Source organism: Plenodomus lingam (assembly GCF_022343315.1).
Source record: "Plenodomus lingam strain CAN1 chromosome Unknown contig_11, whole genome shotgun sequence".
NCBI classification, from domain to species: Eukaryota; Fungi; Ascomycota; class Dothideomycetes; order Pleosporales; family Leptosphaeriaceae; genus Plenodomus; species Plenodomus lingam.
Genome location: NW_027093929.1, coordinates 2,360,276 through 2,381,520, shown reverse-complemented (window position 1 = coordinate 2,381,520; position 21,245 = coordinate 2,360,276). Strand labels below are relative to the sequence as shown.

Genomic DNA, 21,245 nt, shown 5'->3' with positions numbered 1-21,245 from the left:
AAGCAAAGGGTTTCAGAGAGTCTAGGAGGAGTCGTTGGTTGTGTTACCGTGGTTTACTGGGAGTAGACACCCAAGGTCGCGAACAGGAGTTGTATATGTACCGGTAGCCCAACAAAGATAACTATGACATAGTCATAAATCTGACGTTGCAAGGCATAGCGTACGCCCAACTACCGACAAACCAGAGTTGATCCCATTCCCTTGTATATGCGCTCGGAGAGGCTAGTTCGACGTCATGACTTGATGTTGAGGGGTTCATGTCCGTTTTGTCGAACGGGCAGGCAGCAAAATGCCATGTAGTGCGGATCGGATTTCGCGACGAGCATTTTTGGCGAATGTCATATTGACGTAGGGCGGGGCCATTCAGGGCTGGCCGTTGGAGCTTGTGTGCGAACAACAGTGGGACCTGGCTAAATGAACGGGAAGGGAGAGAGTGAGGTCCAGCGCGTTTGGCCTGCTCTGCAACCGTGGTGTGGCTAGCAAAGAAATTTTCCTTTTGGGCGTCATATTGCCTTCATATGTGGAAGGTGGCGAGGCGGTTGCCTTGCAGTTTAGAGTACACTACGGCCTACTACTCGAGATCCACAGCCAAAGAGCCATCGACGGCTAGAGTAGGGTACTGTTATGCGATTCAGACTGTCGAGTTTTTCAGCTGGGTAGATGCTTCGCGTGCGGCTTCTTATGTGAACTGGATTTGAGGACCGTGATGGCGGCTCGTTTCCATGTGAGTTCAAGATGCACGTGTTGGTAACTTGTAATCTATAACTTGTACAAGTGTCAGTGCCTTGGCTGGCTTTGGTATTGCAACACCTCCAGGGCTGTTGACACAGAGGCCGACAAAGGCTATTGTACGGTAGGTAGTCACGCCTCACTGACTATAGTTTGCCAACGCCATCATTGCGACACCTTGACGAGCTCTTCGACGCGAGTGCCCAAGCGCGCACAACCGTTGTTTATACCCTCACGACAACAATAAGGCCATCACATCTCCGTCCACAAGTCACATGACAACATACCCACACGAAACACGACATCTTAACTCGTCCATCTCACACGCAAAACAACGCGTCCTCACGAAACTAACCAACAACTCTTCCTCAATCCACCGCACAAGACGATGAAATCAATGAAAAGGTTATGTGCATGCAAGATGCAGACCAGCAAAAATTGCCCCGCCGAGATTCCCGAAGGAAGCTCGTAAAGATTCCACGCCGCGCTGTGCAATGCAGGCGAAACCTTTAGACCACTGAATGCTTGAGCTCAGTGAGTCGCAAGAAGGTAAGTATGATTTCTTGCAACGGGGACGGGGGCAGGCCGCCTTATATAGACAGACGATGCTGGCTCGTGCGCTGTGTCACGTGACCGCGGCGCTGCCTGGCCGGCCTCCGTTCTGCACGGGCCTTGTGTTACAATCCAGTTAGGCAGTGTAGCGCTTATTGGCTGCTGAGGACTAGCGAGAGCTTGGGGCATGCTCTGCCCGCAGACGCGACGCCAAGATTGCACCAGCGACCGAGCTCGAGAACTTCTCTCGTTGACAATCTACCGAGTCATCAGCCCTCACCTTTGCTTGTGAGGGGACATGATCAAAACACAGGTAAGCTCAGCATCACCCTTCCACTAGATAGGCCAGGACGTTGGAGATTTGCGCTGTGTTATGGACAAGTCCCATGTCGTGGGAATCTTTTCAAATGGCACCTCTGCAGGCTCTGATCGACCCTTCCTTCCTTCACCCACACCCTCTATGATGATTATGTACAACCTTAGAACCGTTGCGAATGACGCCTTCGGGCGAGTGACTTCACAGCTTCACCCTATCTGAGATTCCATCCTCTCTCTAGTTCAAGCAGATCCTTCTTTGCTCGAGCCACAGCTAACGAGGAACAGACATCATGAGGAGATCATATCTCAGCTTCTTGCGCCCGTACCTTTGTCAGGCTTCACGGCCGCTCAAGCCTGAGCATGCGCGCGCCTATCTCGCTATACAGAGACGCCTCATACAATCGATAGCTGCGGAGGAGTACACTGGGCCACACGATGTGGAGAAGCAGAAACGGATTGAGCAATTGAGCAAAGTCAAGTCACTGGGTGATTATCACCCGCGGCTTGTGCATTCTGCTGGAGTAGACAGTTTGTCACTGCGTGACTTCAATGCAAAGTACAATAGTATTCAAGTTACACAGAATGAAGTCGTTTCGGTACTCGGTATGGCCCATGTCCCATCAGGTCGATTGTGAAATCTGACATCGTCAGGAAGGGTGCGTTCGGTGCGAACGCTTAGTGCCAAGCTGATATTCCTCGATGTTGAGCGTGATATGCAACGCTTGCAGGTCATGGTGGAGCTGAAGAAGCTTGCCACGCCCGAAGATTCCCTGGAAGCTTACAAACGCTTCAAGAAGGTCGCTCGACTTGGTGACTGGATTTGTACGTGACCACCAATTTTCACGTCTCCTCTACAACTAACATGCCTAAGCTGTACAAGGATGTCCAACTAAAACATCGACCGGCCAACTCTCCATCCTGGCTCGGGAAGTACCTCAAGTTCTTGCACCCTGCCTTCACCATATCCCCGAGCTTGTCGACAGTGCTGAAACGCTTGCACGACGGCCGCACATTCACCAGCTCACCAGCCACGAGCCTGGCGATGTTCTCCGCCTACGCGCCATGATTTACGACTACATTCGCATGTACTTTATTCAAAGCGGCTTCTTGGAGGTCGAGACCCCGCTCTTCGACGTCAATGCCGGCGGTGCCATTGCGCGACCCTTTGAGACTGTCGCGAACGAAATGTCCAACATACCAATCAAACTCAGAATAGCACCGGAGCTTAATCTCAAGCGACTGATCATTGGAGGGCAGGACAAAATCTTCGAACTCGGACGCTCATTCCGTAACGAAGGAGTGGACAACACACACAACCCTGAATTCTCCACATGCGAGTTCTACGAGGTTGGTGCCACGCTCGCCGATGTCGTTGCGCGGACCGAGCAGCTCATTCACGGTCTACACACCGCGACTAAAGCCCTGCGACCAACCTACTTCCCCTCTCTCACCGCACCAGAAGAGATTGACTTCTCAACTCCATTCGCGCATCTGCCCTTCATCCCCACAGTCGAGCAGGCATGTGGTCGCAAACTGCCCAATCTCTCCACCCCAACAGCAGCAGATGACCTTCTCGCCCTATTCAAGGACCTCGACATCACCATACCACCCAACCCCACACTACCCCGTCTCCTAGACACCCTAGCCGAAGTATACATCGAGCCGCTCTGCAAGAACCCCACCTTCATCTCCCAACATCCCGAAGCCCTCTCTCCGCTGTCAAAGTCCTACGTCGACGATGTAACAGGGCAGCGCGTCGCTTCGCGCGTAGAACTTTTCATTCACAGCCGTGAATACGTCAATGCGTATGAAGAGGAGAACTCTCCGTTTGAGCAGCGCCGCAAGTTCATCCAGCAGCGCGGGTTTCAGGCCGAGGGCCATGAGGGCGCAATCGATGAGAGTTATCTAGAGGCGCTGGAGTGGGGGATGCCGCCGACAGGGGGCTGGGGATGTGGGTTGGATAGGCTGGTCATGTTGTTTGCGAGTAAGAAAAGGATTGCAGATGTATTACCTTTTGGCACGTTGAGGAATGTGGTTAGTATTGCTAGGATGAAGTAGGGGAGGATGAGGGGATCCTGAAGGAACGTAGACAAGGAGGGGGGGTTCTAATCAAGATCAAGTCATTGTGTTCAGCAGCGTATTATAGGGCTTACAGGGCTTACGAGGAACGGTGCATCTGAGTACTATGAGTATATCACGGATGATGGCCACGGAAAGAAACGTGTGCAAGCAAATGACCACGTGAACTATGAAGTCTCAATTGACGACCAAATGGGTATCCTGAATGACTGGACAAGTAATGTATGATCCACCATGCCTTTTTTCGCCTGCAGGCATGCATATCATACGTCATCATTGCCCTCCTATAACGGACACTCTTTCATCATGTACATGCACATCCATCACCCTTCATCTTGCACAACCCATCATTACTTTCTCTTCTTCAATTTCTCCCACTCCATCTCCTCAAAGACCGTTGGCCTCCTCGCAGCATCATCCTCACACCGAATCGGATCCTGTCCCTCGCAACGCTCGAGCTGGAACCGGTACATGGCCCTATCCTTGTCCACGACCATGTACTCCTTGACCTTGTACAAGCCATCGTAGCGTAATCCGACACTGGGTCTGTACTGATTGCTCTTGGGAAGCTGGTGGGAGCGGATGACGCGGATGGGATTCTGGAGCTCCTTTGATTGAATCAGGTGGTGGGTGTTTTCAGTTGGGGTGGCGTCTTTGGACTCGGTGCCGCTGTATTCAATGGTGTCGCCGTTATCCAGATCGTGGTAGCCGGTACCGCTGGAGAGCACAATGGAGTAGGCGCCGCGGTCTTTTTCGCCGAAGATGCCTGCGTGCTGAGGTGAGCGAGTGCAAGAGTGGATGGGGGTTGGTGAGTGGGTTTGCAGATTCTTACCTCCTTGCGCCGCGCCGTGGGCGCCGTCTCTTACCGTGCAGAGCTGGGTGGGCCACCACTGTCCCTGAACTAAATTGCCTTCGCCGTAGTACTTGGCGGTCGTTGGATGGGCTGATCGATACTCTGGGTCGAAGCTGTCGTTGTTGCGATCTTTGCCTGCCTTGGTGATGATGCCGCGAAGTATGTCTTGATCAAAGTCCTGGTTGTACCAGCGGTTGTAGAGCTGATAGCTATCTGCCTTGAGGTCGGAAGGGAAGGCCGAGTCTTTTCTGAAGATTGCTGGTAGGCCAGTATCTGGATTCAGAATTCGGGCCTTCTTGAGGATATACTTGTTGACAGAGAGTTTGATCTCGGCTTTGTGGACTTCATTGCGCAGTTCCTCGTAAAACGGCTTCTGCTCTTCCCGGCATTTGGCAATGTAGGCCTTGAGTGAGTCAAGCGCGGTGAGATCTTGAGGTTTCTTCTTCGACAGTTGCTTCATGTCGAAACTGTTCTCGTTGATGGAAGTATACCATTTGGGTAGAGGACGGATTGGATACCGGTCTGTTGAATCTTCTGGGAAGTAGAGGCCATCCATTGTATTTGGCAACGAGACTGGTGTCGTTGCATTCGTCAAAATCTCTCGTGCAGCGCCCGCTCTAGAGGACTCAGCCACAGCGAGAATCTCTTGCCCATTCACCTCCACTTGATTTGCCACGACACCTTCCTTTGCTTGCTGTGCTCGAATCAGTTTCTTCTTACCCTGCCTCTTTTCTCGTAGCCACTCTTGCTCTTGACCAAGGGAATCATTGGATTGGGTCACACGGGGGATTTCTGCGTCTGGTAAAACATGGCGATCCATCTCTTCCGTAGGCTGAGGTTGCGCAGTGAGGGAGAGCGGTTCAAAACTTTTTTGCGTTCGAACTTCCGCGCTTTCCTGCACAACATCTTTCTTGGCTGTCTTTCTTCTGCTCTGTGCTTCATCGATGACATTCTGTAGTCTCACCTTTAGAGCGTCTGATGGGACAGTCGCTCGAGCAGCGTCCCGGACTTCCTCGACTTTTGCCCTTAGAACATCTGCTGTGACCTCCGAACGAGCAAGATTGTGCTGAGCCAAATCAATCAGCCAAGCGGGCGGCTTGAATGGCTTATATTTGTCTTCACAGCGAGGATCGTCCAGATCTGAATCACTCGCATCGCAGTCTTCCATATTGGCATCAACCGTGCTAGGATCCCGAGTCGTTGAATTCTTGAGTTGTGCTGCTGTACTTGAGCACGGAGGCTCCACGTAATTATTCAGTATGATTGGTATCATGTGCCACAGAGTAAGTAAACAACTGGTTTATGACGTGCTATGACAGCGTGCTGCAGTGAACGCGACTGTGACGCGATCAGTTGTTGTAGCTCATGGTAGAATAGCCTAGTCGGTGAGGTTTGTTTGCACTAGTTGCTAGGTATGCGACGCGCCTGGCTCTAATGTACCACGTCGTGTAAGGTCAGGGCCATTCAAATCTAACAAGCCAAATAAATTAGGCTTGGAAACGTTGCATGCCAAAGAAAGAGGTGATTAGAATATTGCAAACAGTACCTGGGCACAACATCTTCAGGACACGTTAGATCACGGGGTTAGCGCGGGCCTGAGTGGGCACCAAAATCCGGTAGGGGAGAATCAAACTATCGGACCTTGAACTCGCATTCCTCTTAGGTATCGAAGAGCGTCATTGTGAATTTACAATAGTTCCAGAAACCTAGTAACATTCTAGTAATTAGAATTCGTAGCATTTTGTACGTAGATATTTGTTCAAAATAATATAGAAGTACGCTACTATACCTTGCAACTGTAACTTTGTTCTAGGAAAAGGCATTTATTTGTAAGGTGATGTTTAAAAGTAATCTCGCACATCAAGAGCCGTGCGCGCATGCCCCAAACATCCAAAATGCCTTTACTCGCACATAACTATCTTAATACAACGCTGTCACACATATCTGAGGCACGATTTAGATCTGACACAGATCTCGTTGCGGAGGTTCACCGCACCTTTTAGCACCCGGAAAAGTGCTCATGGTTTGCAAACAGGCTGTGACTGGTCCTGTCAGATGTAGTCTGACATCTGTTGGAGATGGTTACCTGCTGCAGCAAAGCATCTCGGCGTATTTATGATGATGACGTGAATTTATCTAGGCATTCCTCATGTGATCAGGGCGATATCTAGAAAATACGATCTGTTCTAGAATGGGAAGAACGTTATAGTAGATCCCGTTGTACTCACTCCACTTTATTGTATGATGTGGCGATGGGCAATTGAACTGTTATGCAATGAGATTCGTAACTTCGTCGTTGAACCAGGTACGCCTGACCTATATTTTCCAAGGACTTCTGTGCTATGCTCAAACGCCGTCTCCAAAAAAAAATGTCTAAAATCTTTTTGGCAAGTTGAAGTCCAAGTTCAAGTGTTCAATTTCCATTGCCCTCAACAACCTGCCCCAAAGCTTCTCCCTCAACCATAGCCTCCTCGGGCCCCTTCCCGTCCTCCCCAACCCTCCTGTCCGCCTGCCTATCATCTCCCTCCTCCACCTCTGTGCTTAAATTTACCCATCCCCTCACACTGTCCTTCTTTGTACTCAGAATTGCGGTATCTTGCGCCAGCATCGCATCCTCCCCTTCGATTTCAAGGTCCGCGGCGCTTGTATTAGCAACCTCTACGCCACTCTCTCTGAGCACCTGTAGAATGGCCCTAGTGTTGAGTCTCAACACACGTTCTGGCTCCTTGGCACCAAACGCCTTAGTCGTGATCCAAGGAAACAGGACGCCGAAATCGCTCTGGGAAAGATGCGCAGAGGAGATCGGGTAGAAGATGTGCGGTCCTGGTTGATTTTGGAACTTGGATTTTGAAGGGGAGGGAGGGGCGATGATGCGTTTTGTTTCGCGAAAGTTTGCGGACCACTTGTAGAAGCCCTCCGAGGCAATGACGAGGAGGTTGCGGCCTCCGGTCAGGGAATCATAACAGGGCATTGGCTGGGAGCTGAGCCAGGCCGTAAAGGGACTTTGTATCGGCAGGGTCCAAAGGTCGAGGAGTACTACTGGTGTCGATGGGGTGATTTGGCGGACAAGGGCTGAGCCGGAGGACGGAGTGAAGAGAGGCTTATAGTATGGGATTTGGGTGGAGGGTCGATGGTAGATGGATTTCACAAACTGAACCATGGTGCATGCGCCAAAGGAGTGGCCCGCAAAGCTTATAGCGCCTGGCTCGTGAACTTTGAGAGTATTCTGGAACATGGTGAGGAGATCTTTCTCTGCATGCTTGGGCTGGTCGAGTGCAACATTCTTGAGCTTCTCTCCTTGGTCAATCTTGATGAGCGCATCGTGAATTGTGGCTACTTCCCACAGTCGTATGCGCAACTGTTCGTCTCTCGCCTCGTAAGTTTCGGTGCTTGGCTTGTGAGCAATTGACCGGTACTCGACGCGCTTAGTCTTCTCTTTTTGGTCTGGTGTCTGGTGTACCGACAATGGCGCACTTCCATCACGATGGTCGGCCGCTACAACAACGATTCCGTGACTTGCGAGCGAGCCGCAAATGTGTGAATAAGCGTTTCTTGAGCCACCGAGGCCATGTGAGAAGACCATGACGGGCCACTGTTTGGATTTGCTCGGGGATTGGAGGATATCAGCGTTCTGATGTACGGGCATGGTGATGAAATAGAGTAGTTGGGGGATCAATCTGCCTTGGTCTTAGCATTCTCATCCAGAGCTCCTGCATGTCAACTTACGCAAACACTCCAGCAAATATGCTGTTGGCGCCCAAGAACTTGGCATACGCCGCAATCATGTCACGCTGTGGACTTGGAATCCACTTGACAGCATTCTGGTCGCTGTCCTGTTTGCATGGGTAGAACATGCGGAAGGCCACTGTGGGCAGATGCGCCGGGGGTGCATCGCCTGTCGGACTCTCCAATCCACTTGTGGGAATCTCTACGTCTACGGAGCCGACTTTGTAAGGCCCTGTATGCGCCGGGAATGCGGGCGTGGGATTGATGCGCCTCAGCCATGTCATGTTGGCGGCTGGGTGGATATTGGCCTTGGTGACAGAGACGTGTAAATGTATTTCAGAAGTAGTCTAAATGGATGCAGGGAACGGAGTGGCCGTAGGAGAGAGGTTGGGTGCGGTGTGAAGCGCGACAGAGAAGGAGAAAGGCGAAGAAAAGATGAACAGCAGGCCGAGGCACACTCACGCATGGGAAATAGGAAGCAGGACATGGGAGTGAGGCAGATGTCCATGTTTATCGCAGACGCTAGTTTCACGAACAGTCCGGAGCAGGCGACCTTTGAAGTCCCGGGCACTCAGGCGCTGAGCGATACGTGGTCCTTGTCCAGGAATAGTATGTAGCGTAGCGTGGCAAAGGTAAAGAAAAACCGTCTCTACTACAGTACCGAGGCTCCTCCCCATGGCCGGTTTGTCGGATGAACGTGACGGCCTGGAGATTGTTCGCATGTGCGTGTTTTTGCGTAGTGCGCACTCGAATGCCGTCCGCTTTACAGAACAATCGATTGCGTCTGATCTTTTCCCTCTTTTGGCTCCATGTGCAACGTTGGGGGAGGGTGTGAATTGTCGTGCTCGTGTGCTCTCCCCAAAAGTGCGTTGTGCGGAGATGACGACATTGGATTGGCAGAAAAAGGACGCTAGCCGCGGTCCGGCTCGGGCTCCGGGGCAGGGCCAAACAGAGTTACTACATGCAGTGTAGTGTGTACTCTAGTCACAGGACTTGGGTTGTCAGAGAAACATGTGACATGTGTCATGTGACATGTGACATGGCATGGTGATGGACACTTGGGGGAACATCAGCGAATGCAGCGAATGCTGTCTGCGCACATTGGCTCAAGGGCAAGGGTAGACAAAGAATCCACCAGTGACTTTGATCTCTGCACAAAGTACTGTTGGATATAGCGCATTGGCCGCAAAGGGAGCAGGGCTGCCCAACCTCCGAAGACTATCCCTACACGAGACAGAAAGAAACTTGCCAACGCCGTGCCCATGCTGCGGACGCAAAAAAAGAAAAAAGAAAAAAGTCTGGGAACAATTCAACGGGAGAAACAAAACAAAACAAAACAAAACAAAACACAAAAGGCGAGAAAAGAGTATTCGCATCTGTAAACCGACCCCCGCTCAAGCAACTTACAAGCATCAAGTACTCCGCTCTAGTCATCAAAGTCTCTCCTCCATCAAAGAATGCCCCAGAAGCCAGGGAACTGCAATCATCATCCCTCCTCAGCAACAACCCCCTCTTCGCCGGTTCCCCCCGATCCTGAACACGCCCTCCCATTCGCCCAAAGCTCCAGCTTTCTTTCCTCTCCTCCTCGACCGTAGACCCTCATCCCCAAACCCACTCTTGATGCTCCCGCCGCCATCGTCCCAGCCCAGATCGCCATATTGGATTCCACTTGCCGGATCGTCGGGGTCGATTTCGCCCAATTCAATCTTTGTGAGTATCATGCGTGCCAGTCTTGTAAATAGCTCCTCTACATTTTCGCCATTCAGCGCAGACACTTCGACCGCCACTGGTATCCCATTCTCACCTGCCCAACGTGAAGCCGTGTCGGTGGCTACCTCGCGTCCATCAGGCGCAACCGTGTACGACGCATGTAAATTTCCGTTCAGTGATGGCGCATGCGAGGACTGCGAACCGGGCGTTGGTGGGGAGAACCCGCTTTCACTAGAGGGCGTGCTGCTGTAACTTCCCAATGCCCCATGACCCCCGACGCTCGACGGCGGTGGCGGCCCGTCTTCCACGTCGGCTTTGTTGCCCGCCAGTATAATGGTGATGTCTGGTCCCGCCAGTGCGCGCGCATCATTCAAAAACGTCTGTAGTTGCTCAAAACTCCGCCAGCTGCTCACATCGTAGACGAGAATGGCACCGGCCGCGCCGCGGTAGTAGGATCGCGATACCGAGCGGAAGCGTTCGGTGCCGGCCGTGTCCCAGAGTTGGAGTTTGATGCGCTTGCGGGCAGAGGCGTGGGCTTTGCGGTCGGCGATGTGGACGATTTTGGAGGAGAACTCGACGCCGATGGTTTGTGAGGAGAGGACGCGCCCTGGGCCCATAGTCAGTCTGTAGCCCTCGTACATGGGAAGAGAGAAAGATCGCTCGAACATAGCAAGGAATGTAACAAGGCACTTGTTCGGCAACTTACATTCATTCTTTACGAATCGGTGTAGCAGACACGATCTTGAACAGGTCAGCCCTCGCTCGTGATTTCCTTTGTCCGCCCAAGACTGATTTACTTTCCAGCTCCGCTCGGACCTAGCAGCACAATTTTCGCAAGGTAATCATACATGCTGCCCAATTCCTGGGCTTGCTTAGCATGATTCGCGGATTCCTGCCATGTTCCCTACCTACTTGGTGCCGGGGCTCACTGCTCTTGTTCGACGCAGTCGAGGCAGCCCGATTGCGCCCCATGGTGCCAAATGGCCTTGCCGCGTTGAAAAGAACGAGGGGTTGTGTGGTTTTGGCTATGCACCTCGGTCGCGCATATCCTCTGGGCGGAGTGTACGATGAACAAGAGCGAAAATGCACCAGGTTGTGCAACAAAGGCGGGACCTGTCGTGCTGTGTTGCAACCATACGCTTGGCTCATCGCCCTGACGAACCGCGGTCCGCGACTCCACTGTCACGCGCAACGGCCATTTAACTACATACATGGTTGTGATTGGCCTGCTAACAAACTCGTCACCGTTCGAAAGCACGAGAGTAGTACATGGAAAGGATTGTAGGCGTGAGCTTGTATCGTCATGTATTCTAAACAATGGTATAGGAAAACTAGTCGCTGTGAGAGTCTATGTACAAATCAATTGCCGAATGATCTCTCCTCATTCGGACTTCAAAACAAAAATAGTAATGCAAAGGTGGGTAGTTATGCCGCTAGTTCGACTCGACATCCAAACCTGTTCAAGGGAAATGAGAATTTAGGAGTAGAAGTCCAAGGTGCACACTCTTTAGTCGCCGAGATCCTTGAGCGGGATGTAGCCTGCCTCTTCCTTATTTCTTCCCCATGCAGACATTGCATCTCTCATCCAATCCCGCGCTGAGGCAAACGCACCCTTGCGAGTCTGTTTCTCTTGTTCGGCTTCAAGCTCGGAAACAGACGCTCCAGGGTCCAACACCGCAACTTTCATCCAACTCGGGCGACGCCAAAACTTGAGGTGCAGCGAGCTAGCAACGACAGAGACAGAGGAACATGCCATGGCAGCACCAGCGGCCATGGGATGGAGTGATAAGCCCCATGGGAGGAAGAAACCCATGGCGAACGGGAGCCCAATGAAGTTGTACATGCATGCCCACGCAAGGTTGAGTTTTATTCGCCAGAAAATGGCACGGCTGAGCACGAGACTCGCGGGGATGGCCAGAAGATCGGTATTGGTCATGAGGACGATGGAAGCGGCCTCCATGGCTACGTCAGTACCCGTAGACAGCGCGATACCAATGTCAGCGGATGCCAGGGCCGGACTGTCATTGATACCATCTCCCACCATGCCGACGACTTGACCACGCGACCGTAGGTCTTCCACGATAGCTTTCTTGTCAGCCGGTGTCGATGAAGCGTGAACATCACTTTGATCGATGCCAACTGCCGCTGCTACGATCAAAGCAGATGCTGATGTGTCGCCTGTTACAATGGAAGATGTGATACCCAGACGCGAGAGAGCCAAGACGGCTGCGCGAGCTGAGGGTTTGATAGTGTCAGACAGACTTAGCGTGCCCGTGTATGTCGTGCCGATAGCAGTATGGATAGTCGTGATACCTGCAGAGCGGGATTGCGGCCCATGTGGATTGGCAGTACCTGTGGTCTGAGGCTCGTCTGAGAAGTCAGGAATGTTGACATCCTGAGAGGTCAGGAAGGCAGCATTGCCAATGAGAACTTTGTAGCGTATGCGCTCTTGGGAAATGGCAGCCTCGACAGTCGCGCTAATACCCTTGCCGACGATGGCCTCGAAGTCTCCGACAGACCCGTCAAGAACACCGTCAGGCCCAAGTCGCAGATGCTCTTTGGCAGCAAGAACGATAGCTCTGGCAATTGGGTGCTCAGAGCCCATCTCGGCCAGTCCGATTAATGTCCACCAAAGATTCTTCTTCTCCGCACTCGCCCATTCGCCCTGGATGTCGGCCTTGGACACACTCATCTTACCAACCGTCAGCGTCCCAGTCTTGTCAAAGATGACGTGTGTTATTTTCGTGGCTGTCTCGAGAGCTGTGCCACCCTTGACCAAGATTCCTTGCTCAGCGCCAACTCCAGTGCCAACCATGACAGCGGTAGGTGTAGCAAGGCCAAGGGCACAGGGGCAAGCGAAGACGATAACAGCGATGCAAAGCTTGACGCAGACCATCGTTTTACCGCCACTGGCGTGCCCTTCAAAGGCCTTTGGCGGATAGGGAAGTACATGGCTAAGCACCATCCAGCCGACGAAGGTGGCCAATCCAAGAGTGATGATAATCGGAACGAAGTAGCCGGCGACTACATCGGCAAGACGCTGAATAGGCGCTCGACTAGTCTGAGCTTCCTGAACAAGGCGAACAATCTGGCTGAGCTGAGTATCGCGGCCAGCCCTTGTGACCACGAATTCCAAACGGCCATTTCCGTTGACCGTTCCAGCCATGAGGAGCGCTCCTTTTTTCTTCAGAATAGGCATCGCCTCACCAGTGACCATGCTCTCATCGAGATAGGATTCGCCGCGCGTCACCGTACCGTCGGCCGGAATCTTGTCACCAGGACGTAAGATGACCACATCTCCAACATCGATTAACTCTGTGGGAATGACGCGCTCTTCCGCAGCATTGCCATCGACAGACATGCGATCCAGCTTTGCGTCCTCAACATCCCAGTCTTCGGCAGCCTTGGCGGCAGCAATTGGGTCTGCATAGATGGTTGCCATGGGTGGAGCCAGAGACATGAGTCTAGAAAGTGCCTTTGACGTCTGACCCTTTGCTCTATTCTCAAGGTATCGGCCCAAGCTAATGAAAGTGATCAGCATGGTGCTGGTGTCGAATAAGGTAGTCGGTTTGGTATGAGGCTCAACAAACAGCGATACAAGCATGGATGCAACGCTGAAGAAGAAGGCGGCGGATGTTCCAAGTACGACGAGGACATCCATAGTGGGAGAACCATGGCTAAGTGATTTGTATGCGGAGGTATAGAACCGTCTGCCGATGCCGAATTGAACGGGGATTGTGAGGACCAGACAGAGGACATCTCGGACATAGAGACCGGGTATAATACGAATGGCGCCGTAGTTGAGAAAGGGGAGACAAAAAGGAATGAACATGCTGGTAAGGAAGACCGGGACGGCGAAACAAGCCGTAAATATGACAGCGTGTCTCCATTCCTGGATCTCCTTTGTTTTCGCAAGAGACTCAAGCTGAGCACTGTTGTCGTCGGAATCAGCGACCAATACACTGTATCCGGCCGCTTCAATGAGTTCAACAATGGCTCGTAGACCAATGACTTGTGGCTCACGCTGGACTGTGACGCGAGATGTGCTGAAGTTTACAGTCGCCGATGTAACGCCTTGATGTTTCCGCAAAAGGCCTTGGAGATCCTCGGCTGCACTCGGGTTGGAGAGTCCAAAGATCTTGAGTTGTACTGGCCCGTTGTTCGCCGATGACTCCTGCAGACTGCCGTCCACTGAAGAGACGAGCTTGGCATCGAATCCACGGTCTTCAATAATCTCCACGATTTGGTCCTCGGTCAGTTTGGCGGGGTTGTGGACAATGACGGCGCGGTTCGCAAGCAAGCTGATGTTGAACTGAAAGACACCATCCAAGTCCACGAATCCGCTCTCAATAGCCGAAGTGCATGCGCCACAGGTCATGCCCTCGACAGCAACTGTGGTGATCAGCGTCCTTTGTTTCTTTGCCTTTTTGTTCTTCTTTGCTGCCGGTGTAGCGGCTACGCTATCCAAGACCTCGGCATCGAAGCCTACATCCTCGATTGTTTCAGCAAGTTTTGCCGCATTGATGATTGTGTTGTCGTGTTGGATTACAGCGCGTTCGGAGAGTAAAGATATGCTAAAGGAATGGATGCCTGCCACGTCCTTGAAGGCACCCTCGACGGCAGATGTACAGGCACCGCAAGTCATGCCCCCTACAGAGAGTGTAGTAGTCAATATGTTGCTGTCCATTTCGTCTTCTTCCTCCTCTGAGTCGCTTAGGAAATGGTCATCGATCTCTTGGCCCATGGGAAGATCGCTAGAGAGGATCTCGGCGTCAAAACCTCTGTCTTCGATGATTTCCCTGACCTCGTTGGCGGAGATGATTTCCGGGTCATGTTGGACTACCGCCCGCTCCATTACCAGGCTTATTGATACTTTTCCGACTCCTTTGACACCTTTGAAGCCCGAGTCGATGGCAGATGTACATGCGCCACAGGTCATGCCTTCGACCTTGAGCGTAGTTGTGGCCATGTGCGCCGTTCCGCGCGATGCTAAGGGAGGAGACATGTCGTCAGAAGAACCGTCGCACGGCGGCAGGGTCGCTGTGTGGGGTCTGTGGTGCAGTCGTCGAGGTCTCAGCGCGACGCTTCCACGCGAATCATGCAAGGCGAAAATAATTGGGGGCTAGGGGATCAAAGGGGTAGAGAGTATATGATGGGTATTGCTGCATGCACCGGATTGATATCGCCAAATCACGAGCAAAGAGGGCTCCCAGAAAAGAAGAGAAAGTCCGGCTTCCGATAGTGGTCAGATGTCGAGGGGTTGTTAATCTGGCTGAATAATTTGGCTGAAGGGAAAGCCGCAGCCACAAGTTTCCCAGCTTGTTTGTCGGACGGCTAAAATAAGGCCACCCAGATCCCGAAACTGAGGGCGGACAAAAATGGGCTAGACGAGCTCGGTAAGCTGACGATGGGGATGGGACCCTGTAGCTGGAACCAGCCGCAAAGGACCGTGTGAGTCAGGAGTGGAGAGGGTTAAGTGGGCGTGGGACCAGGAAGAAGATTACTTTTCTTCCCTCAAAGGATAAAGGGCGGAGACGACGAGGTTTTGAAGGCAGGTTTCCATGGTGGAGCGTGGCGCTCTTCGTCCTTGTGTGAGCGGGGGTGGTTGACAAGGAGATGATTGGAGGGCCGTGCGTCCTGTGCGCGCTTCCCAGGGCCGGATGGAGAGTCGTTTTGGCTTGGCATCTGAAACAGGAAGGCATCCAAAACACGGCCCCGAGGCAGGATGCGGTGCCATGCGCATGTGCGACAAGTGGAGCCTCAGCCTCGGAGCTTAGAGTAGCATGTAGTAAAGAGAGAAGGGAAAAAAAGAGGGTGCATGGTAGTACTACTCCTCTCGTGTAGTAGTAGCTTAACCAGTATTTCGTCCACCGAGCAAGTAAGATTGGTCTGCTCCTCCAACAATACATGTGTGCTATCGTACAGTACTCTACATGCACAAGCATAGGCTAGCTAACATAGGCAAGTCAAACTAAGTTCACCCGATCTCCTGTTGCTTGTTTTTCTTCTCCTTCTGGCTCTCTTTCACATCCTCCTTTTTCTCTTGTATATATATATATATATACTTTTACACAAAGACTGTAAAGTCCAAGCCAGGGCGGGATGTAGGTGGGTATACCATACCGTACCACCTATGTGACAAAAAGTGAGAAGATTTCTGCACTTGATACCGCCGTCATACGCACATTCCCCCGTTTCTGTTTCTAGCGCCCATCCTGCAGCACATACTACATAATGCTCCCGGTAGATAAACTCCACCGTACGCAACAATGCTCATCCGTCCACATCCGCCCGCCTTGGCCATGGTCGTTCATAGGCGATCCGTGATCCACCACCTGTTCACGAGGTCACGACATGAAAGTTCCGGATCGACGCCAGACAGCTGATTGGGCTCAGGCTAGCCGCCATCAGCCTCTTCGGTGTGCGGTAGGTAGGTAGGTAGAGAGACAATTTACACGGTAGTCTGTATTTTGGCCAGCGTATCGCACAGCGCGAGATGGTGAGGAGACTCACGTAGGGTGTGCCAGGTACTGAACAGCACACCGTCGACCGTGTGTCGTTGGCATACTCGTACATGGATGATGGATTGTATGTAGTGTAGGTACTTGTACTGTATGTAGTATATGTACATGCACGCCATCGCGGGGCAGGGAACAACTGATGCCAAGCCCACACGCCGCATTGGGACTAGGTAGCACGTCGTGTTGGTACTCTACTACTGACATACCGGTAGCACTTGAGGTACCGGGACCATACTAGGTAGATGGCAGTAGGTAGGTAAAGCTGCCTGCTTACCATCAACACCACACAACAACAACAACAACAACAAGCTTTGCAACGATAGCCGGCTCAACACCTACCTAGTCCCAAAGACAGAGTCTCGGCGTCTTCGCACAATTGCACCATGGAGCAGACCAAGGCACTCAATGCCCTCGAGCCGTTCCTTGCCCTCAGCAAGTCTGCAACCTCACCACGCGCTGCATCCGACTTGGTCATGCAAGCCACAAGTGCGCCCAACACATACGTCTTCGCCGAATTACTACAGACACCCAATATCCAGAACCTGCGGAGTTCTGAAGACTACGCACCCTATCTCTCACTTCTCGAGATCTTTGCGTGGGGCACATGGGAGGATTACAAGGGTATTACTCACTTTGCTGGCTTGCATGGCAATAGAACTAGACACCAGACTGACCGCCACCAGCACAACCGGACCTGCCCAAACTCTCAGCACAGCAGCATCAGAAGCTCCTCTTGCTCTCGCTACTTCCACTGTCACACTCACACAACACACTCACCTACAAACACTTGCTCGTGGCGCTCGACTTGTCCACCACACGCGCCCTTGAAGAGCTGATAACAACCGCCATTTACTCTGGCCTCATCACCGCTACACTCGACCCCGCCCACTCTCTCGTCTCGGTCACTTCCATCTCTCCCCTCCGCGATCTCGCCCCTGGTTCATTGCCTGCACTACAAACCACACTACAGTCATGGTCACAACGTTGCGACTCGGCACTTGCAGACCTCCAGGCCCAGGTAGAGAAGGTGAAGAATGAGGCAGCTACCCGGGAAAAGGTTCGCAGGAAGAAGGAAAGGGCTATTGAGGCGGCTTTGCAAGCTGAGAGCGAAAAGAGCAACGGGAAGCGGGGGATCATGGGTATGGCTGGTGATGATGCCATGGATATTGACGAGGAGAGTGGGAGCAGCCGGAACACCAGGGGAACTAAGAGAGTTCCTGGTGGAGGGCTGGGCTCCATTGGCATGGGCCGCCGCTTGGGATGATTCATCGTCGCATGTCGAGCACCTAAACATGATTCGATGACCTCATGCATCCACATGCCAAAAGGTACTTGTTGTAGGCGGTAGATGGGATGCGAAAAAGCGCCATCTTTTGTTTTTTTGAAGCATTGCCGTGCCTTTGTGGCCATGGAAGAGACGAGGCGAGGTGGGAGCTGTCTCGTGCACTCTGGTATGGAGGAGAAACGTACCCACTATCCATAGGACGAAGAGCCATGTCTCTCAGGAGAATGTCTCGACCCAGCTACTGCTAATATAGCACGAGCACATGAAGTACATGAAGCGAGGAACATCATGATACACAAAACATGGACTTTTGCTGAAGGCAAGGACAAAAGAGCAACAAATAAATAACGGGAAACACTGGCATCGGTACAGATTCGATGCATGATTACAAACTAAGCTGCTGCTATGCCATGCTAACATGATAGTCTGCATCCAACATCCCTATGCCCATCTATCGACTAGAGAAAAAGCTTCCCTAGCATAATCAGAGTATCGTGCATGCCATGCCATGCATTCCAGTCCCCTCCGTGAAACGCCCTGCCTTCTGCGAGGTAGTAGAGGAAGAAGAAAGGGAAAAAAGAAAAGAAGAGGGAAAGAACGCCATGCAGTGCCTATTCACAGCCAGTCAACGAAGTATGTGAATGTCAGCCATCCAACTCCCCAACCTCCAACCGTACCACCTCCTCTTCCTCCTCCTCCTCCTCCTCCTCCTCCTCCTCCTCCTCCTCCTCCTCCTGCTCCAACACCCCCACCGCAGTAGCAGTAGTAGTAGTAATAGTAGTACCAACTTCCTAAGCCGGCGCTGCAGGGGCTTCCAAGCCCACACCTTCTGCCCCCTCGGCGCTTCCCACGGCCTGCTGCGTCTGCGCATAATTTTGATGCAACAGTGCCATGTGGCCGGCCATGTTGCGCAGCGCCTCGCGCGTGGCATCCATGTTGAGCTCACCCCTCTCCTGCGCCTCTTTGAGATATTGTTCCCATTCCGGGTCCATGGACACATTGGCGCCGTGGTCGCGGAGGGCAGCGGCATGCAGGAGCCGCGCGTTGAGGGAGAAGCCGATGCTGGTGCTGAGGGAGGGTTCGGAGTCGAGTTCTGCGTCGTCGGTGTCGGAGGAGGATGAGGAGTCGGGCATTTCGGTGTCGGTATGTTGCTGTTGCTGTTGCTGTTGCTGCTGTGATTGTTGGTGCTGCTGTGATTGTTGTTGCTGCTGTGGTTGTTGTTGCTGCTGTTGCTGTTGCTGTTGCTGTTGAGGTCGCGAAGACATGGTTCCCCTATCAGCAGCGTGCGTCGATGTGCTTGTGTTGTTGGCGAGTTGTTCAATTTCGACTTCAATGTCTGTCTTTACGTTGATACCCTTGCTGTTGTGCGGGTTCCGCTGGCCTCTTCGGTCGACCCATTCCTTGATCTCTACTCCGGTTGTGTCTTCTACCCGTACACCCTCGTCGCGCTCGTATCGCTCACGCGCCCAAAGCGTGCCTTCCCATCTGCAGAATCCTTGTATTTCTGCCTCGGTCAAACCCAGGCGGTCGAATGCTTCGAAGAGGCGTCGGTGGTGCGGAAAGCGGCCTAGACGCTTCCGATGTGGTGCAAAAGCGTAGTTCAGGCCTGGATAGCGCGCTTCGATTGTGTCGAGCGAACCATAGAAATTTGCCGTCTCGATGCGAACTTCGCCCACGAGGTTCTTGGAGAGGTGCGCGCTGAAGGACGGGGGATCTGTGGGTGAAGGTGTCGGGAAGAGGCTGTTGTAGACGAGCACACTAATGGGGTTCTTGCGATGCATGGTCTGCTTGTGCCGTCGAGTTGATGCTGGGTGGGAAAGGGGAGACGCTGCCGGAGTTTGGAGAGAATAGGTGTTGGTTTCGCAAACCACCCCTTTGTCGCTGCCGTTTGCGCAAGCGCGATGTATGTCTCAGAAGTTCCCGGCTCTGTGTGAAGTTTTCCCTGTCTTCAGAACCTTATGTACACTTCGTAAATTGTCGTCTTCGCCGTCGCCGCCGCCGTCGTCGTCGTTGTCGAGGAGGATGCTGACCTAGAAAGGAGTCCAAGGGAAATGAGAATATGGGAGGAAGTCGCAGAAGGATGGCCTTGGAACCTGGAAGGAATCCGCTCGTCCTTTCTCCGCCAGCGAAAAAGGATCGTTGCTGACCTCGGGCGTGACCGCTGTTTTGCCTCTTTCCAGTTCCTGCGCCGCCTAGCCACACTAGTCAGACGGTCAAGAGCGTGGCCCTCTCCGAATGACCCTGGTGCCCTGTCGGGTACAAGTCACAGACACACAGACACACAGACACACACACCTGCACACACCTGCACACACCTGCACACGCACACAGAAGAAAGACACCCCTCTCACCCGTGCCCGCACCCTCTCACAGCCTGCTTGATGGAGGGGGCACGTTCTCGTTGAAAGGCGTTTGCCCTAGGAAGCTGGTGCGCGGGCAGGGAACGAGCCGCTTGAATCGGCTGGGGACTGGCTTGCAGATCGGACGGCCCAGGCACCCCCAGTTGCTGTTGAAAAATGGCTCAGAAAATATGTGTGTGTGTGTGCGTGTATGGGAGAGAGAGGGAGAGAGGGAGAGAGAAAGTAACAGAGAGAAAATAAGTGAGCGAGCTTGGGGGAACGCGCTGTGCTGCGCTGTGACAAGGAAGACGGGCACAGCGACAACAAGTTGCTGCAGATAGCCGCAAGCCGGGCCGTGCAGTTGGGGGAGAAAAGAAGGATGATGCGTGGCGGGTAAGTACAGGAGGAGGACTCGGTACATGCAAATTCACGTAGTACAAAGCCGCCAACGAAGGGGGAGCGAGGCAGCACTGAGGAATGGCAAAGAAACGTCTCCAATGTATGGCAAGGGGGGAGATGGATGGGGGGGAAAGGGGAGCAACAGTGAATGCTACAAGAGTGAATAGATATATACTCTGCCTCCCCTCGACCCAGCTCCTCTTTCCGCCCTCTGATCCTTCACACCGCCAGCATGCAATGCACGTCTCCGACTCATCCCAACTCTTTGCCCAGCCCACCTAGCTACTCTACCCACCAGGTGCACTGAGCAGTCCGTCTTTTTGGACATGCATGCCCTTCCTAAAAGTGCCTGGCACATTGCCCCAAAAGAAAGAAAAGAAAGAAAAAAAAAACCCCTCTCGTCCCCCCCCCCGGGGCCGCCCTATGCCAGCCCAGACCCTGAATGCTCGCCTGAGACTTGCTTGGGTGCGCTGTCACCGTAGCCATGTAGGTATATGTATGCAGATGAGCTGTAACGCAGGGAAGACGGCCATAGGGATAGGGTCCGCCGTCGACTGGCAGTCTGGCACCGAGTCGTGCACTCGCATTGGACCGGCCAGCCAGCGACCGACATGGGATGATGGGGACGATGGGGGGCTACCTATGGCCCCTATGCCGTGTCTATGCCGCATCCTACTGCTTTTGCAGGCGGGACAAAGACGTACAGGATGACGGCCATCCAATCCTCACCTCCT

The 21,245-nt window shown here is 52.8% G+C and overlaps 10 protein-coding genes across 10 annotated transcripts; 2 read left to right on the top strand and 8 right to left on the bottom strand.

The window, feature by feature from the left end:
- Positions 1 to 121: 121 nt before the first annotated feature.
- Positions 122 to 812, bottom strand: IAQ61_001168 (uncharacterized protein; the record flags this gene model as incomplete). The annotated part of the gene is made up of 2 exons (XM_066095003.1): positions 122 to 493; positions 573 to 812. Coding segments are annotated over 2 exons (612 nt in total), but the record flags the coding sequence as incomplete, so codon positions are not given.
- A 643-nt stretch (positions 813 to 1,455) lies between these two features.
- IAQ61_001167 (uncharacterized protein) lies at positions 1,456 to 3,657 on the top strand (the record flags this gene model as incomplete). The annotated part of the gene is made up of 4 exons (XM_003841054.2): positions 1,456 to 1,594; positions 1,885 to 2,202; positions 2,251 to 2,421; positions 2,471 to 3,657. Coding segments are annotated over 4 exons (1,815 nt in total), but the record flags the coding sequence as incomplete, so codon positions are not given.
- A 371-nt stretch (positions 3,658 to 4,028) lies between these two features.
- On the bottom strand, positions 4,029 to 5,804 carry IAQ61_001166 (uncharacterized protein; the record flags this gene model as incomplete). The annotated part of the gene is made up of 1 exon (XM_003841055.2): positions 4,029 to 5,804. One exon carries the CDS (start codon positions 5,802 to 5,804, stop codon positions 4,029 to 4,031), a length of 1,776 nt encoding a protein of 591 aa, XP_003841103.2.
- Positions 5,805 to 6,944: 1,140 nt separating this feature from the next.
- IAQ61_001165 (uncharacterized protein) lies at positions 6,945 to 8,177 on the bottom strand (the record flags this gene model as incomplete). The annotated part of the gene is made up of 1 exon (XM_003841056.2): positions 6,945 to 8,177. The coding sequence occupies one exon, from the start codon at positions 8,175 to 8,177 to the stop codon at positions 6,945 to 6,947; it is 1,233 nt and encodes a 410-aa protein (XP_003841104.2).
- Positions 8,178 to 8,253: 76 nt separating this feature from the next.
- Positions 8,254 to 8,541, bottom strand: IAQ61_001164 (uncharacterized protein; the record flags this gene model as incomplete). Its single annotated transcript, XM_066095002.1, has 1 exon — positions 8,254 to 8,541. One exon carries the CDS (start codon positions 8,539 to 8,541, stop codon positions 8,254 to 8,256), a length of 288 nt encoding a protein of 95 aa, XP_065955310.1.
- Positions 8,542 to 9,753: 1,212 nt separating this feature from the next.
- Positions 9,754 to 10,584, bottom strand: IAQ61_001163 (uncharacterized protein; the record flags this gene model as incomplete). The annotated part of the gene is made up of 1 exon (XM_003841057.2): positions 9,754 to 10,584. The coding sequence occupies one exon, from the start codon at positions 10,582 to 10,584 to the stop codon at positions 9,754 to 9,756; it is 831 nt and encodes a 276-aa protein (XP_003841105.2).
- Positions 10,585 to 11,474: 890 nt separating this feature from the next.
- IAQ61_001162 (uncharacterized protein) lies at positions 11,475 to 14,972 on the bottom strand (the record flags this gene model as incomplete). The annotated part of the gene is made up of 1 exon (XM_003841058.1): positions 11,475 to 14,972. The coding sequence occupies one exon, from the start codon at positions 14,970 to 14,972 to the stop codon at positions 11,475 to 11,477; it is 3,498 nt and encodes a 1,165-aa protein (XP_003841106.1).
- Positions 14,973 to 16,277: 1,305 nt separating this feature from the next.
- IAQ61_001161 (uncharacterized protein) lies at positions 16,278 to 16,577 on the bottom strand (the record flags this gene model as incomplete). Its single annotated transcript, XM_003841059.2, has 2 exons — positions 16,481 to 16,577; positions 16,278 to 16,364 (listed from the first exon to the last, which is right to left on the bottom strand). Exons 1-2 carry the CDS (start codon positions 16,541 to 16,543, stop codon positions 16,278 to 16,280), a joined length of 150 nt encoding a protein of 49 aa, XP_003841107.1. The 5' UTR covers positions 16,544 to 16,577.
- Positions 16,578 to 16,701: 124 nt separating this feature from the next.
- Positions 16,702 to 18,118, top strand: IAQ61_001160 (uncharacterized protein). The gene is made up of 2 exons (XM_003841060.2): positions 16,702 to 17,109; positions 17,172 to 18,118. The coding sequence occupies exons 1-2, from the start codon at positions 16,872 to 16,874 to the stop codon at positions 17,750 to 17,752; spliced, it is 819 nt and encodes a 272-aa protein (XP_003841108.2). The 5' UTR covers positions 16,702 to 16,871; the 3' UTR covers positions 17,753 to 18,118.
- A 446-nt stretch (positions 18,119 to 18,564) lies between these two features.
- IAQ61_001159 (uncharacterized protein) lies at positions 18,565 to 19,554 on the bottom strand (the record flags this gene model as incomplete). The annotated part of the gene is made up of 1 exon (XM_003841061.2): positions 18,565 to 19,554. The coding sequence occupies one exon, from the start codon at positions 19,552 to 19,554 to the stop codon at positions 18,565 to 18,567; it is 990 nt and encodes a 329-aa protein (XP_003841109.2).
- Between the last annotated feature and the right edge of the window lie 1,691 nt (positions 19,555 to 21,245).

Bases quoted from the DNA above. Each gene is read 5' to 3' on its own strand.
- IAQ61_001160 (XM_003841060.2), top strand. From the start codon at position 16,872: ATGGAGCAGACCAAGGCACTCAATGCCCTCGAGCCGTTCCTTGCCCTC. The intron at 17,110-17,171 runs GTATTACTCACT...GACCGCCACCAG, and splicing joins CACATGGGAGGATTACAAGG to CACAACCGGACCTGCCCAAA.